The sequence below is a fragment of the Oncorhynchus mykiss genome, chromosome 15 (genome assembly GCF_057628025.1).
Source record: "Oncorhynchus mykiss isolate SJ-2025 chromosome 15, ASM5762802v1, whole genome shotgun sequence".
Lineage (NCBI taxonomy): Eukaryota > Metazoa > Chordata > Actinopteri > Salmoniformes > Salmonidae > Oncorhynchus > Oncorhynchus mykiss.
In genome coordinates, this window is record NC_143036.1 from 64,469,044 (window position 1) to 64,486,425 (window position 17,382).

The following is a 17,382-nucleotide window of genomic DNA, read 5'->3' on the forward strand; positions in this document are numbered from 1 at the left end:
CTTCAAACATCACTCGCTCTGAGACTTGGAGTGGTTGTTCCCCTTGCTCTGCAAGGGCCACGGCTTTTGTGGAGCGATGGGTAACGCTGCTTCGAGGGTGGCTGCTGTCGATGTGTTCCTGGTTCGAGCCCAGGGAGGAGCGAAGAGAGGGACGGAAGTTATACTGTTACACTGGCAATACTAAAGTGCCTATAAGAACATCCAATAGTCAAAGGTTAATGAAATACAAATGGTATAGAGAGAAATAGTCCTATAATTCCTATAATAACTACAACCTAAAACTTCTTACCTGGGAATATTGAAGACTCATGTTAAAAGGAACCACCAGCTTTTATATGTTCTCATGTTCTGAGCAAGGAACTAAAACGTTAGCTTTTTTACATGGCACATATTGCACTTTTACTTTCTTCTCCAACACTTTGTTTTTGCATTATTTAAACCAAATTGAACATGTTTCATTATTTACTTGAGGCTAAATGGATTTTATTGATGTATTTATTATATTAAGTTAAAATAAGAGTTCATTCAGTATTGTTTTTAATTGTCATTATTACAAATATATATATTTTTTTTTAAATCGGCCAATTAATCTGTATCGGCTTTGTTGGTCCTCCAATAATCGGTATCGGCATTGAAAAAGCATAATCGGTCGACCTCTAATGAGGACACCATCCCTTTTCCTCATTAAAACAGATAGACTGTACTTCCTGTACTGTACTTCCAGTCATTGCTCAAACACTAGATAGCATTGGCTGGCGAAACTACCGCTAACTTCCTTCCTACTGGATGCAGAGACATAAAACTGGTATCCACGAGTTCATCTGACTGGAGAAGAATTACTTTATGATGACTTCCTCATCATCATGCCAGACACTCATCTATTGTTACGGTCTTCTTGTGTCGGAGGAGAGGCGGACCAAAATGCAGCGTGGTTATTTCGATACATCTTTAAATCAAAGATAAACACGAACAATACAAAACAAGAACCGTGCCGTGAAAACCTAAACAGCCTTATCTGGTGCAAACAAACACAGAGACAGGAACAATCACCCACGAAACACTCAAAGAATATGGCTGCCTAAATATGGTTCCCAATCAGAGACAACAATAAACACCTGCCTCTGATTGAGAACCACTCCAGGCAGCCATAGACTATTCTAGACAACCCCACTAACCACAATCCCATGACCTACAAAAACCCCAAGACAAAACACACCACATAAAATAACCCATGTCACACCCTGGCCTGACCAAAATAATAAAGAAAACACAAAATACTAAGACCAGAGTGTGACAGAACCCCCCCCCCCCAAGGTGCGGACTCCCGGCCGCACACCTAAACCCATAGGGGAGGGTCCGGGTGGGCGTCTGTCCACGGTGGCGGCTCTGGCGCGGGACGTGGACCCCACTCCAACAAAGTCTCAATCCGCCTGCATCGCGTCCTTATATTGGCGACCCTCGCCGCCGACGTTGGCCTAGTAACCCTCACCAAGGGCCCCACTGGACTGAGGGGAAGCTCGGGACTGAGGGGCAGCTCGGGACTGAGGGGCAGCTCGGGACTGAGGGGCAGCTCGGGACTGAGGGGTAGCTAGGGACTGAGAGGAAGCTCAGGCAGGTTAATGGCTCTGGCAGATCCTGGCTGGCTGGTGGTTCTGGCAAATCCTGGCGGTTCCGGCAGATCCTGGCTGACTGGCGGTTCCGGCAGATCCTGGCTGAATGGCGGATCTGGAAAAACCTGGCTGACTGGCGGATCCTGGCAGACTGGCGGCTCTGGCTGCTCCATGTTGACTGGCGGCTCTGGCTGCTCCATGCTGACTAGCGGCTCTGGTTGCTCCATGCTGACTGGCGGCTCTGGCTGCTCCATGCTGACTGGCGGCTCTGGCTGCTCCATGCTGACTGGCGGCTCTGGCTGCTCCATGCAGATTGGCGGCTCTGGCTGCTCCATGCAGACTGGCGGCTCTGGCTGCTCCATGCAGACTGGCGGCTCTGGCTGCTCCTTGCAGACTGGCAGCTCTGGCTGCTCCTTGCAGACTGGCAGCTCTGGCTGCTCCTTGCAGACTGGCAGCTCTGGCAGCGCTGAACAGGCGGGAGACTCCGACAGCGCTGGAGAGGAGGAAGGCTCTGGCAGCGCTGAACAGACGGGAGACTCCGGCAGCGCTGGAGAGGCGAGGCGCACTGTAGGCCTGATGCGTGGTGCTGGCACTGGTGGTACTGGGCCGAGGACACGCACAGGAAGCCTGGTGCGGGGAGCTGCCACCGGAGGGCTGGTGCGTGGAGGTGGTACTGGATAGACCGGACCGTGCAGGCGCACTGGAGCTCTTTAGCACCGAGCCTGCCCAACCTTACCTGGTTGAATGCTCCCGGTCGCCCTGCCAGTGCGGCGAGGTGGAATAGCCCGCACTGGGCTATGCAGGCGAACCGGGGACACCGTGCGCAAGGCTGGTGCCATGTAAGCCGGCCCAAGGAGACGCACTGGAGACCAGATGCGTAGAGCCGGCTTCATGACACTTGGCTCGATGCTTACTCTAGCCCGGCCGATACGAGGAGCTGGTATGTACCGCACCGGGCTATGCACCCGCACTGGAGACACCGTGCGATCCACAGCATAACACGGTGCCTGCCCGGTCTCTCTAGCCCCCCGGTAAGCACAGGAAGTTGGCGCAGGTCTCCTACCTGGCTTGCCCCCCCCAAGAAATGTTTGGGGCTGACTCTCGGGCTTCCTTGCCAACCGTGTTCCCTCGTATCGCCGGCTCCTCTCTCCGACTGCCTCTGCTCTCCTAAGTGCCTCCACCTGTTCCCATGGGAGGCGATCTCTTCCAGCCAGTATTTCCTCCCAAGTGGAACAACCCTTGCTGTCAAAAACGTCCTCCCATGTCCATTTCTCTTTTCGCTGCTCCTGCTGCCGCTGCCTGTCACCACGCCGCTTGGTCCTGTTGTGGTGGGTGATTCTGTTACGGTTTTCTTGTGTCGAAGGAGAGGCGGACCAAAATGCACCGTGATTATTTCGATACATCTTTAATCAAAGATAAACACGAACAATACAAAACAAGAAACGTGCCGTGAAAACCTAAACAGCCTTATCTGGTGCAAACAAACACAGAGACAGGAACAATCACCCACGAAACACTCAAAGAATATGGCTGCCTAAATATGGTTCCCAATTAGAGACAACGATAAACACCTGCCTCTGACTGAGAACCACTCCAGGCAGCCATAGACTATTCTAGACAACCCCACTAACCACAATCCCATGACCTACAAAAACCCCAAGACAAAACACACCACATAAAATAACCCATGTCACACCCTGGCCTGACCAAAATAATAAAGAAAACACAAAATACTAAGACCAGGGCGTGACATCTATATTCAACCTTATACAGACAGCCTTAGACCTTATCCAGATCACTCAAAATGCGGAGAACCAGACAATCAGTAACGACTCTGTCCTTATCAGACACTTTGTGGTGGTGGTGTTGTTTTGAAAAACAGGGTTCTCTCTCAGAGTTATCTTACGACAAAACAAATTAACAAAAAAACAAATTATTGTGGCTTGCAAGCTTCCGTTTCAGGGGTGTCAAACAAAATGCATGTTCCTATGGTAACCGTGTCAGAGTGTCCTTGATAGACTCCACATTCTTTGTTGTTGTCTTTCACCACTCCCACTGTTGTTGAGGGAGAGGACAGAACATGATGGCCATTCAATGTGAATCTCAAAATGGAACCCCAGATGGCTTTGTAAACAACACACATACAAGCGTCATGACCCGACCTGGCAAATCATTCAGCCACAGTAAAATGTCATGTTTTCTTCCTTCGGTATCTTTGAGACTAAATTGGAAGGCAGAATAAGCAACTCGCATAGAAACAGGACAGGTGAGGTAAGGTTGGCTAGGCTATATTTATCTCATAGTAAAGGTCACAGAATAATGGACCTTTGTATCCTAGCAATACCACTAGAGGAAATGGGACATAAGCTACTCAGTGAAGGAACCTTCAGCAACAAATCCATTGAAATCAATTTAGAAAAACCTTTTACATGGGTCCTGGACAAGTAAGCCTAGACTGTTGTAAAAGATGCTGAGACAAAGTAACAGAGTGCTTAAAATACAGTGCAAACCATTCAAACTACTTAGTAAACCTAGAGTTGGAAATGCTGGCCGAGGCTCTGTTCAGTACGGGTACAGAGAGACTGGAGACAGTGACAAGGCAGTGGGATCATTAGAGCTGACATTGTCACAGCCATCACAAACACTCTGGGAAACTAGGGACAACAGCGACGAGGGTTGGTCCCCTTTAGATTTCTGGCTAAACAATACACAGCACAATGTCTCTATGAATATAAAAAAGCTTCACACTAGAGAAATGGTCCATTTCCATGAATTATGGTGACATTCATCAGTTGGCCCTGCAGTCCTGGTCTCTGGTCAAAGTAGGCGATGGGTTACGTAACTGCCTCAATTAGTGGGGAGCATCAAAACAACAAGTGGTGTTTAGTGATGAACTGGGCTGGAAAGAGACGAGAGGTCCTTGTCTCTCTGAAGCCTCATTGGGCTGATTAACCACCACTACAGAAAGGTTTTATTACTCAGGGCTAACGCAACACACACATTCAGGGCCCATGCAACACAGGCGCACCCACAAAAGCACAGACACGCACGCTCATATATACACACACACATGCTCGTGCACACACACACTACCATGGCCTGCTTCTATTTGACACCTGAATCTCAAGGTGCACCTGAAAAATGATATTCATTAAATACCCAAACTTTGTCTTTGATTAAAATTAAAATAAGACCAGATGAAAGGCCTCTGGGAGCTTAATGGTTTCAACTTGGGAGTCTGATGGTTTACATTTCAAACAGGCTTTGTTTTAAAGGGACACTTTGGGCTTTTGGCAATGAAGCCCTTTATTTACTTCCCCAGAGTCAGATGAACTCATAAATAGCATTTTTATGTCTCTGCATCCAGTATGAAGGAAGTCAGAGGTAGTTTCACGAGCCAATGCTAACTAGCGTTATCCCAATGACTGGACGTCTATGGTATCTACTAGCATGCTAGCAATTACCATAGACTTCCAATCATTGTGTTAACACTAGCTATCAATTGCGATAATGCTAGTTAGCAACTTCCATCAAACTGCACGTAGAGACATACAAATGGTATCCACAAGTTCATCTGACTCTGGGGAAATAGATCAAATCCTAAAGTATCCCTTTAAGAGGGGAACTGGGTTGCCTCTTCGTTTTCTTCTAAGGCTAAAAATAGCAGACAAATGAATAAAACATCTGAATAGATTATCATAATGAAACAGACTGTTAATTTGGACACAGGATACAGATTCCATGTAAACAAGAAACAAAAGCCCCACAATGCTTCACGATGAGATCCTATTTAAAAATGTTATCAAGAGCCACACATCTGACCCAGGAACTGATTAAACTTTGAAACTCTTTTGTCTAGTTTTTTTCTTTGTCTTCCCTCTTTGCTCTGGCACGCAGTCGTCTTCCAGTGTAAACTGACTAGCAGTCGTCTTCCAGTGTAAACTGACTAGCAGTCGTCTTCCTGTGTAAACTGGCTAGCAGTCGTCTTCCTGTGTAAACTGGCTAGCAGTCGTCTTCCAGTGTAAACTGGCTAGCAGTCGTCTTCCAGTGTAAACTGACTAGCAGTCGTCTTCCTGTGTAAACTGGCTAGCAGTCGTCTTCCTGTGTAAACTGGCTAGCAGTCGTCTTCCTGTGTAAACTGGCTAGCAGTAAACTGTCTGGGAAATTCTTGCCAGCCTTATCATGTTTTATATCATGTGTAAGCTGTTTTTCTCTCACTGGTGTGATATTGATCTGTAACTAAGATGATATTGCTGCTGGAATCTTAGCAATGGCCACTCCTGGATGTAACTAATAATAAAGTTTTTACAGAACGGTTACCTCACAAGAACTGACAGCAGTAGAGCAGACACTGAACTGTCACACTCGCTGACAGAACTCATCAGTGGCAACGACACTTCACTTCACTGAATTAACTCTATCAAAACTGAACAGAACTCAAACCTAGTTCCTAGCTTGCTTGGACTACACTCTTAGCACCTATTTTTCTATCTTGAACGTTGAACAGTTATACAGCTGTCCCCATAGGAGAACCCTTTAAATAACCCTTTTCAGTTCCAGGTAGAACCCATTGAGTTCCAGGTATAGAAGGAACCCTTCTGGGTTCCTTGTAGAACCCTTTCTATAGAGGGTTCTACATGGAACCCAAAAGGTTTCTACCTGTAACCAAAAAAGGATTATCCTATGTAGACAGCCAAAGAACCCTTTTGGAACCCTTTTTTCTAAGAGTGTATAATCCGAACATAGAGTATGGCTGGAAAATGGGGAATAGTTAAGCTTTAGGCTACTCATTGTTCAACTATTTGCATATTCAAACAGCAACATAAAGAGTTGATAGAATCTGTTGAATAGGCTATTTGTTCCCAGTACACCACCATTACACAGATCATACCTCTAAATGATAAAACATGAGAATCTTTTTTTTTTAACTGGAGAAAAGAACGTAGGCTACTAGAAACAAAACTGCCCTACAATTAAAACAATCCATTGTATTATTGTCAATTTAAAACAAAAGACTTAAGAGGATAGGATATGAGAAAAGGATATGACTCAATACACTGTTTCATTCACCGTCCTGAGGCTGTGGGAGAAAGACATTGTACAGACCTAAAACAAGACACAGGAGGCTAATGAAAATAGCAGACTAGGATATATCCCACATCCAGGGAAGTGTGTCCCACCAGAGACAGGCTATAACAATGATATCACCAGGATGAGCTGAAATCAAATGCTCGCACACATGCACAGTACACACACGCAAGCATGTACATATGCAAACACACACACACACACACATACACACAGAAATATACACACCAAAACACACTCACGCAAGCATGTACCTGTGCACAGACAACTTCCCATGTTACTCTCAGATCAAAATAGTCAACCATAAATGACATAAACAGAACAGAGAATAAGAGGTGCTGACCCACCCTGTGCATTAGTGTCCGGAGTGAGACAGAGAGTAAAAGTGAAGTGCAGAAGTTTCTCTGTGGAGCTCAGGGTTCCATGCTCTGTGAGACCCCGTCAAGTCTAAACTCTCTCCCACCGAGCAGCACTCGTGCCGGGCATGCCTCTATCTCCCTCTACCCCTGGATCAGGCTTTCAGATCAGACAACTAACACGAGGATAACCACACAACACCAGCTTCCCTCTCACTCTGAGTCCGTGTCTCCTCCTCAGCCTGTGAGAGAGTGTGAGTGAGAGAGAACTAGAGTGTATGTGCGTGTGTCTGGGTGGTCACTGTAACTAACTGAATCAGCGGTGTTACTCACCCCGGGGCAGAGTGGGGAAGAAAGAGAGAATGAGTGAGATGGAGAAAGGGAGGGAGGGGGATAGAGGTGCTGCAAGTGTCTGTGTTTGTGTGTGGGTTGGTTTTTCTATCCTTGTGGGAACTTAAAATCCCCAAAAGTCCCCACAAGGATAGTAAAACAAGGAAAATTCTCCCTTGTGGGAACATTTCCCACATCCTCATGAGGACAAAGGCTATTTTAAGCGTAGGGGTTAGGTTTAGAGTTAGGGTTAGAATTAAGGTTAAGGTAAGGGGTTAGTGGTTAGGTTTAGTGTTACAAACTTTAGAAGCCTTTTTAAAACTCAAATACACTACAAGTGTGTATTTCCATTTGGGTTCCATTTGGGACGCAGGCATCAAGTCAGTCTATGTGCCTACCAATCATCTCATCCATCTTTTACTCCATTGTGTGACTGTTGCTTAAGGCTGGTTACTTAAACCAAATCAGTCAGTTTCACTTTAAAACAGCGTGGGTGGTGATAAGGATACTGCAGGCAGGAGGGATTGTAAGGAACAATCATCAGACACGCAGACCAGGAAGAGCTGTTCGCTGAGAAAGGAGCAGATTGGTGCTTTATCTCTACAATGAGTGCTAAAACAATTCACTTCCGGAAAAATACGTTTCTTTCTGCTAATTGGACAAATTGTACTGCCTTCGAAAATAAAAGAGTTCAAAGACACCCTGTTTTCTCTCTGTTTCATGACAATCAGCCTTACTGTGCTGATGGTCGGAAATACAAATGCTATTACAAAGCCAACTAAATTCATAGCCTGAGTGACACCGGAGGCAGAAAACCAGGTAATTTGTACACTCGCTGCCAGTCAAATGTTCAAGCTTGACAGGCTCACAGCTATAAACATGGACTGAGACCTCAAAAACAATTCTGACAAAAACATGAAAAGACACCAAAAACAACCAAAACGCAAAATGCCTCTAGATATATAAGATATGGACTAGTCTGGTCATTTCTGCATCATAAATAGAATACTCATGACATATACCCTGAACAAGTCTATGGGAGCTGTAATGTCTATATAGGAGCAGTAATGTCTATAGAGGCTATGATGTTGAACAGGTGCTGTATGTGGCGTAACTAGTTAAATGTGTTTAATAAAGTTAGTCATTACCTGCTTTTCCAGCTTCTGCTGCCTGAGGCTGGTGCTGTCATCATCAAGGGCACTGAGAAGAGACGAAAGACAAAATGGTTACTATCCACTCATAACTCATATCTGACTGAGACATAATACAAGTGGTTCTGTGATTAATACCAATCTGTTATCTGGGTCTCATCTGTTATCTGTTATATTTACAATAAGAAACTATTTGCTATAGTGGTCACTAATGAATGCACCTCTGATCGAGGTTGGGTGATATGCAGATTTTTATTGCGCTTCTGTACCATACGGGGTATTTGCTATTACCGGAAGTGCACACAGGGGGGGGGGGGGGGGGGGGGGGGGGGCTTATTTATTTTTGAAAAAGGTATTGAAAATCATACCATCGGTATATCTAGAGTTGTCATTTGGAAGTTTACATACACCTGAGCAAAAAAAACATTTCAACACAGATTTTCACAATTCCTGACATTTGGTCCTCGTAAAACAAATCCCTGTCAGTTAGGATCACCACTTTATTTTAAGAATGTGATATGTCAGAATAATAGTAGAGAGAATGATTTATTTCAGCTTTAATTTCTTTCATCACATTCCCAGTGGGTCAGAAGTTTACATACACTCAATTAGTATTTGGTAGTATTGCCTTCAAATTGTTTAACTTGGGTCAAACGCTTCGGGTAGCCTTTCACAAGCTTCCCACAATAAGTTGGGTGAATTTTGGCCCATTCCTCCTGACAGAGCTGGTGGAACTGAGTCAGGTTTGTAGGCCTCCTTGCTCACACATGCTTTTTCAGTTCTGCCCACACATTTTCTATATGATTGAGGTCAGGGCTTTGTGATGGCCACTCCAATACCTTGACTTTGTTTTCCTTAAGTCATTTTGCCACAACTTTGGAAGTATGCTTGGTGTCATTGTCCATTTGGAAGACCCATTTGCGACCAACCTTTAACTTCCTGACTGATGTCTTGAGATGTTGCTTCAATATATCCACATAATTTTCCTCCCTCATGATGCTATCTATTTTCTGAAGTGCACAAGTCCCTCCTGCAGCAAAGCACCCCCATAACATGATGCTGCCACCCCCATGTTTCACGGTTGGGATGGTGTTCTTCGGTTTGCAAGCGTTCCCCTTTTTCATCCAAACATAACGATGGTCATTATGGCCAAACAGTTCTATTTTTGGTTCATCAGACCAGACAACATTTCTCCAAAAAGTACGACCTTTGTCCCCATGTGCAGTTGCAAACTGTAGTCTGGCTTTTTTATGGCAGTTTTGGAGCAGTGGCTTCTTCCTTGCTGAGCGGCCTTTCAGGTTATGTCGATATAGGACTTTACTGTGGATATAGATACTTTTGTACCTGTTTTCCTTCAGCATATTCACAAGGTACTTTGCTGTTGTTCTGGGATTGATTTGCACTTTTCGCATCAAAGTACATTCATCTCTAGGAGACTCGTTCCTGAGGGGTATGACGGCTGTGTAGTCCCATGGTGTTTATACTTGCGTAATATTGTTTGTTGGATGAACGTGGTACCTGCAGGCATTTGGAAATTGCTCCCAAGGATGAACCAGACTTGTGGAGGTCTACAATTATTTTCTGAGGTCTTGCTGATTTCTTTAGATTTTCCCATGATGTCAAGCATAGAGGCACTGCATTTGAAGGTAGGCCTTGAAATACATCCACAGGTACACCTCCAGTTGACTCACATGATGTCAATTAGCCTATCAGAAGCTTCTAAGGCCATGACATAATTTTCTGGAATTTTCCAAGCTGTTTAAAGGCACAGTCAACTTAGTGTATGTAAACTTCTGACTCACTGGAATTGTGATACAGTGAATTATAAGTGAAATAATCTGTCTGTAAACAATTGTTAGAAAAAATACTTGTGTCATGGACAAAGTAGATGTCCTAACCGACTTGCCAAAACTATAATTTGTTAACAAGAAATTGTGGAGTGGTTGAAAAACGAGTTTAAATAACTCCAACCTAAGTATATGTAAACATTTGACAACTGTAAATTCCCCGGTATATGGTATATTGGCGCCCCCCCCCCTTGGGTTGTGCCGTGGCGGAGATCTTTGTGGGCTATACTCGGCCTTGTCTCAGGATGGTAAGTTGGTGGTTGAAGATACAGTGCCTTGCGAAAGTATTCGGCCCCCTTGAACTTTGCGACCTTTTGCCACATTTCAGGCTTCAAACATAAAGATAAAAAAACTGTATTTTTTTGTGAAGAATCAACAACAAGTGGGACACAATCATGAAGTGGAATGACATTTATTGGATATTTCAAACTTTTTTAATAAATCAAAACCTGAAAAATTGGGCGTGCAAAATTATTCAGCCCCTTTACTTTCAGTGCAGCAAACTCTCTCCAGAAGTTCAGTGAGGATCTCTGAATGATCCAATGTTGACCTAAATGACCAATGATGATAAATACAATCCACCTGTGTGTAATCAAGTCTCCGTATAAATGCACCTGCACTGTGATAGTCTCAGAGGTCCGTTAAAAGCGCAGAGAGCATCATGAAGAACAAGGAACACACCAGGCAGGTCCGAGATACTGTTGTGAAGAAGTTTAAAGCCGGATTTGGATACAAAAAGATTTCCCAAGCTTTAAACATCCCAAGGAGCACTGTGCAAGCGATAATATTGAAATGGAAGGAGTATCAGACCACTGCAAATCTACCAAGACCTGGCCGTCCCTCTAAACTTTCAGCTCATACAAGGAGAAGACTGATCAGAGATGCAGCCAAGAGGCCCATGATCACTCTGGATGAACTGCAGAGATCTACAGCTGAGGTGGGAGACTCTGTCCATAGGACAACAATCAGTCGTATATTGCACAAATCTGGCCTTTATGGAAGAGTGGCAAGAAGAAAGCCATTTCTTAAAGATATCCATAAAAAGTGTCATGTAAAGTTTGCCACAAGCCACCTGGGAGACACACCAAACATGTGGAAGAAGGTGCTCTGGTCAGATGAAACCAAAATTGAACTTTTTGGCAACAATGCAACACGTTATGTTTGGCGTAAAAGCAACACAGCTGAACACACCATCCCCACTGTCAAACATGGTGGTGGCAGCATCATGGTTTGGGCCTGCTTTTCTTCAGCAGGGACAGGGAAGATGGTTAAAATTGATGGGAAGATGGATGGAGCCAAATACAGGACCATTCTGGAAGAAAACCTGATGGAGTCTGCAAAAGACCTGAGACTGGGACGGAGATTTGTCTTCCAACAAGACAATGATCCAAAACATAAAGCAAAATCTACAATGGAATGGTTCAAAAATAAACATATCCAGGTGTTAGAATGGCCAAGTCAAAGTCCAGACCTGAATCCAATCGAGAATCTGTGGAAAGAACTGAAAACTGCTGTTCACAAATGCTCTCCATCCAACCTCACTGAGCTCGAGCTGTTTTGCAAGGAGGAATGGGAAAAAATGTCAGTCTATCGATGTGCAAAACTGATAGAGACATACCCCAAGCAACTTACAGCTGTAATCGCAGCAAAAGGTGGCGCTACAAAGTATTAACTTAAGGGGGCTGAATAATTTTGCACGCCCAATTTTTCAGTTTTTGATTTGTTAAAAAAGTTTGAAATATCCAATAAATGTCGTTCCACTTCATGATTGTGTCCCACTTGTTGTTGATTCTCCACAAAAAAAATACAGTTTTATATCTTTATGTTTGAAGCCTGAAATGTGGCAAAAGGTCGCAAAGTTCAAGGGGGCCGAATACTTTCGCAAGGCACTGTATCCCTCTAGTGGTGTGGGGGCTGTGCTTTGGCAAAGTGGGTGGGGTTATATCCTTCCTGTTTGGCCCTGTCCGGGGGTATCATCGGATGGGGCCACAGTGTCTCCTGACCCCTCCTGTCTCAGCCTCCAGTATTTATGCTGCAGTAGTTTATGTGTCGGGGCTAGGGTCAGTTTGTTATATCTAGAGTACTTCTCCTGTCTTATCCGGTGTCCTGTGTGAATTTAAGTATGCTCTCTCTAATTCTCTCTTTCTTTCTCTCTCTCGGAGGACCTGAGCCCTAGGACCATGCCTCAGGACTACCTGGCATGATGACTCCTTGCTGTCCCCAGTCCACCTGGCCGTGCTGCTGCTCCAGTTTCAACTGTTCTGCCTGCGGCTATGGAATCCTGACCTGTTCACCCGACGTGCTACCGGTCCTAGACCTATTATCTGACCATGCTGGTCATTTATGAACATTTGAACATCTTGGCCATGTTCTGTTATAATCTCCACCTAGCACAGCCAGAAGATGACTGGCCACCCCTCATAGCCTGGTTCCTCTCTAGGTTTCTTCCTAGGTTTTGGCCTTTCTAGGGAGTTTTTCCTAGCCAATGTGCCAATGTGTGGGTTTTAGGCTGGGTTTCTGTACAGCACTTTGAGATATCAGCTGATGTACGAAGGGCTATATAAATACATTTGATTTGATTTGAAAATGTGATATATTGCTCAAGCCTACCCTGTTGTCACTTACATCAATGACACTAATGATTTTCAATGGAATTCCACCAGGGGGCATCGCTACTGTGAATAATAACTGTGGACAAGGCACCGAAATCTCCTGGCAGAGCTAGAATTGAACGTTACCAAGGTGGTCACTTGAAAAAGCAGTTACACTGCTGCGCATAACTAAGACTGACATACAGGATTACTGTCATACCTTAGGCTATAACTGTTTGAGCTTAGCCTGACTGCATGATCTGCACACTGTAAAAAAACATGTAGTTGTTAATAAATATAATTTTGTCCAGGAGTTGTTCATGACCACAGAGGCTAACTTGAAGAGAAAAGCTTAGTGCTCAAGCTACAAAACGCCTCACTTTCCTGGTGAGGTCAAAAATGATACTGTATCAGGACTGTATAATGCAATAGAACAACGCATCAGACAGCAGCACTACTGTGCTACAAAGCAACAGCAAGTCTAGATCTAAAACACAGTTCTCCATAGAGTCCTGTCTCTGGCCGTCAGAGTGGTGGCTGTTGTTTGGGACTACTTTTCCTGGACTCCTGTGAAAAGGCCCGCTGGGTACATGTTGCTAAGCTACAGTGGAGAAGGAGAAGAAGGTGGGAGTAGCAGTGGGAGTCTATTCAGAGGCACAGAACGAGTTAGAGGAACCCACCGCTACTCTACCCAGTCACAGACATAACCTACAAGACACTCTCACTGACAGACATAACCTACAAGACTGACAGACATAAACTATAAGACACTCTCACTAGCAGACATAACCTACAAGACACTCTCACTGACAGACATAACCTCCAAGACACTCTCACTGACAGACATAACCTACAAGACACTCTCACTGACAGACATAACCTCCAAGACACTCTCACTGGCAGACATAACCTACAAGACACTCTCACTGACAGACATAATCTACAAGACACTCTCACTGCAAGAACACAGCGTATGTGGGGAGGGGGGGGGGGGGGGGGGTGATGGAGGATGGGGGAGTGTGTGATGGAGGGATGGGGGAGTGTGTGATGGAGGATGGGGGGGAGTGATGAAGGGATGGGGGAGATTGTGATGTAGAATGGGGGAGTGTGTGATGGAGGGATGGGGGAGTGTGTGATGGAGGGATGGGAGAGTGTGTGATGGAGGATGGAGAGTGTGTGATGGAGGGATGGGGGTGATTGAGGATGGGGAGTGTGTGATGGAGGATGGTTGAAGATTGGGAGGGAAAAAAACAAGGTTCTGCCTCCACCTGCTGAAATCTCGCAGAACAATTTAGCATCTCTAGGCTTCACAAATTTTTCTGTCAGTCCACATGCTCACACCATCTGTTGCTGTCAAACAGCCTTGGCTGTATTATACCCTTTACATCTCCCATTCAGACAGAGCGTGTTACAGGAGTAGGACAAGAAGAACTTCATTAAGCACAACTATCTACAGTAAATAACAATCTCTCCATACCCCTGATTCTCTCTCTATCTCCATGAGGATATAAGGGCCTCATTATGTCATCATCACTGTTTCTGAAGGACCCGCACCAAATGCCAAGAGGAATAGAAAGCAGGACGATCATCTGCTGAAAGGCAAACATCATCCGTCTATTACGTAAACTCAGATTATTACAGACAACAACACCGATGACTTGGCCACGTCCTCCAACATCCTCAGAATGATGGATTAAAATCATTAGGCTAAGTAAGTAAGTAAATTACTACAGATTGAAATTCCACATTCTGTGGCAATAAGAAATACCAATGTCATCGAACCAATGAGTTTTGGACCTGACTTGGCGAGTTGCTTGTCTATTTATTCAACAACAACCCGTTTGGTCAGCTTAACATTATTGATCAGTCATCTCAGAGGCTGTAGAGCACTCTGTTTTAGTATACTGATTGTTACAGCCCTCTTTGAGTCTAATCAGCCCAGTGCAGCGCTATCCATACAGGCGTGCAGATCTGTCCACAGGGAAGCCATTACATGGCTCTGAGCAGGTGTTGCTGACGGTAGTGACGAGTGAAGGATGATGGGAGGTGTTAATTACACTCAGAATAAAGAGGTGCTATCTAGAACCTTAAAGGGTTCTTTGGCTGTCCCCATAGCAGAACCCGTTGAAGAACCCTTTTTGGTTCCGGGTAGAACCCTTTTTGGTTCCATGTTGAACCTTTGCTATAGACGGTTCTTAATGGAACCAAAAAGGGAAGAACCCTTTTAACCCTTTTTTCTAAAAGTGTAGGGTGTCCAGAGGAGGAGCGGAGGAAGAGCAGGGGAATCTTTATTTTCAACAGCTGTCCAGCTTGGGACCTGGGTGGAGACGCAATGGGAATACTCTCCACTGGGGAAAGGCTGGAGGCTTGGTGGGTATGGTTACTACCAAAGGGTGTTTGACCTCAATTGGACTGGGGGGAAAAACATAGTTGGGATACTGTCATTAAACGTGCCGGCCTGTAAAACTGACCCTTTTTAGGTGGCTCTAACACCCGAAAAGTGTCCCCATTCAACCCTAGAGGTAGAAGAGTGACTGTGTGTGGCCACTGTGGACATTCCTTGATTCCATCCATCTCCACCACAATCAATATGGCTATCCATCTCCCAACACTCAACCTAGTCTCTCTGACAACACAACAGCTCTTTCTAGTAGACCCTTATCCAGACTGTTCTGCACAAATTTCCCTTCACGGGTTGCACTATAGGGTCTTTACCTGGCACTCACAAAAACAGAGCATTTCTGAAGTAGTCTGTCAACTGACCTATTGGACCATACTATGAGTAAAAAAAATATTCTTTGACCATGAAATGACTAGTTGACGGAAGCTGTGGGTGCCTGGGTGGGTGGTTAATCACAGGTATTCTAATTGATGAGTGTTAAAGATGTAGGATCTTAATTTGAGCCAGTTTGCTACAGCAGGAGAATAATATTGCAGCAACAGGAAATGTGAGTTCTTATGTGGTTTATAATTATTGGACATTTTTTGTAGGGGTGATGCATTTTTCGTAAGGGAAAATAAAGTCTGACATTTCAAAGTGGAAATTACAAACTTCAGCAGCCTTTATAAACCTCAAATATACTCCAAGTTTTAAATCTCCTGCATTGGTTAATCAAGTTAAGATCCAACATCGGTGCTGCTTACCTTGCTGTTGAGGTAGAGGAGAAGCTGGCGGAGCTGGAGGGTCTTCAGAGCCATGGGGTTTTCAAACAGGAACACAGTACACAGAGAAGAATAGAGTTAGCAAGAGATCAGTGACACCAAAAAGAACAATGCTAAAACGGGATGCTTTGGTACTGTCCTGACAGTACTGTTCTGACAGTCTCTACGCGTGTGTAGTCCTTCAGCTTGAGAAGCACATGATCTTTCAAGCTTACAGGGAAATGGAAATCGATCCCCAGTCCATAACACATAATAAGCTATATATTTTTCATTTATCTAAAATAGGCCTACCTGAGCTAGCAGACATAGAACAGACAGTGGCCTGTACAGTAGTACTACAAATTAACACTTATATGACTGTGGCGTAGTCACAGTCCCCCAGACAGTGAATGAACACCTATATGACTGTGGCGTGGTCACAGCCCCCCAGACAGTGAATGAACACCTATATGACTGTGGCGTGGTCACAGTCCCCCAGACAGTGAATGAACACCTATATGACTGTGGCGTGGTCACAGCCCCCAGACAGTGAATGAACACCTATATGACTGTGGCGTGGTCACAGTCCCCCAGACAGTGAATGAACATTGATCAAGTGCTGTGTATTTGTTTAATCCGCCACAGGGTATCATCATTCTAATCTTTAATCTGAGAATACACTGTGTACACCTCTATCAAACTTGGAGGACACAGTCTTTCTGTCCACTTCACAGGTATCTACGCAGTAATCAATGTTTCATAACACTGACACTATGCTGTAAAAGACTTAATGACTGACAAGCAAACAAGACGCAGGCCAGTAATAGCCTATTACTTTGTCACGAACAAGATTTAGGATACCCTCCATGTCATGGCATTGTCCTCGGTCTGTTGGTGAAAAAGCTTGAGAATAGGATGAGACTACTGCATTCAGATGACAATATGATGCAGTTCCAAACGTGTCTCTGGAACTGAGAATAAAATTAGAGACTTTATTATCAGACGAGAGACAAGGGAGAAGCGTATTATCAAACTGCAATAAAATTATTCTCATTAATATACTTCACAGCTTTGGACTAATTTAAATCATGTTTTAAAGTTCACCGAATAAAGTACATTTAATTTCCCCTTCGGCAAATGACTTTCCGGGGTTAAAAATGAAGGACTGAACGAGAGGTAGTCTAATTAAACTTCTAATTCCCCGGAGGTTGGAGAGAATGGCTTCAGTTCCAGTTCAGTGAGTGAAATCACAAGAGGGATTATTCAAA

The 17,382-nt window shown here is 44.5% G+C and overlaps 1 protein-coding gene across 3 annotated transcripts in view; it reads right to left on the reverse strand.

Moving 5' to 3' along the window:
* Positions 1 to 17,382, reverse strand: part of LOC110490493 (tubby-related protein 3) — a 38,512-nt gene that overhangs the window by 12,071 nt on the left and 9,059 nt on the right. For 2 of the 3 annotated variants that reach the window (XM_021563906.3, XM_021563905.3), the window contains exons 2-3: positions 16,118 to 16,159; positions 8,533 to 8,584 (exon numbers count right to left, since the gene is read on the reverse strand). In XM_021563906.3, the coding sequence (XP_021419581.1) occupies positions 8,533 to 8,584; positions 16,118 to 16,159 (94 nt within the window). Of the gene's footprint in view, positions 1 to 7,045; positions 7,373 to 8,532; positions 8,585 to 16,117; positions 16,160 to 17,382 lie in introns of those variants that run through there. The other variant, XM_021563907.3, reaches the window with a different exon arrangement.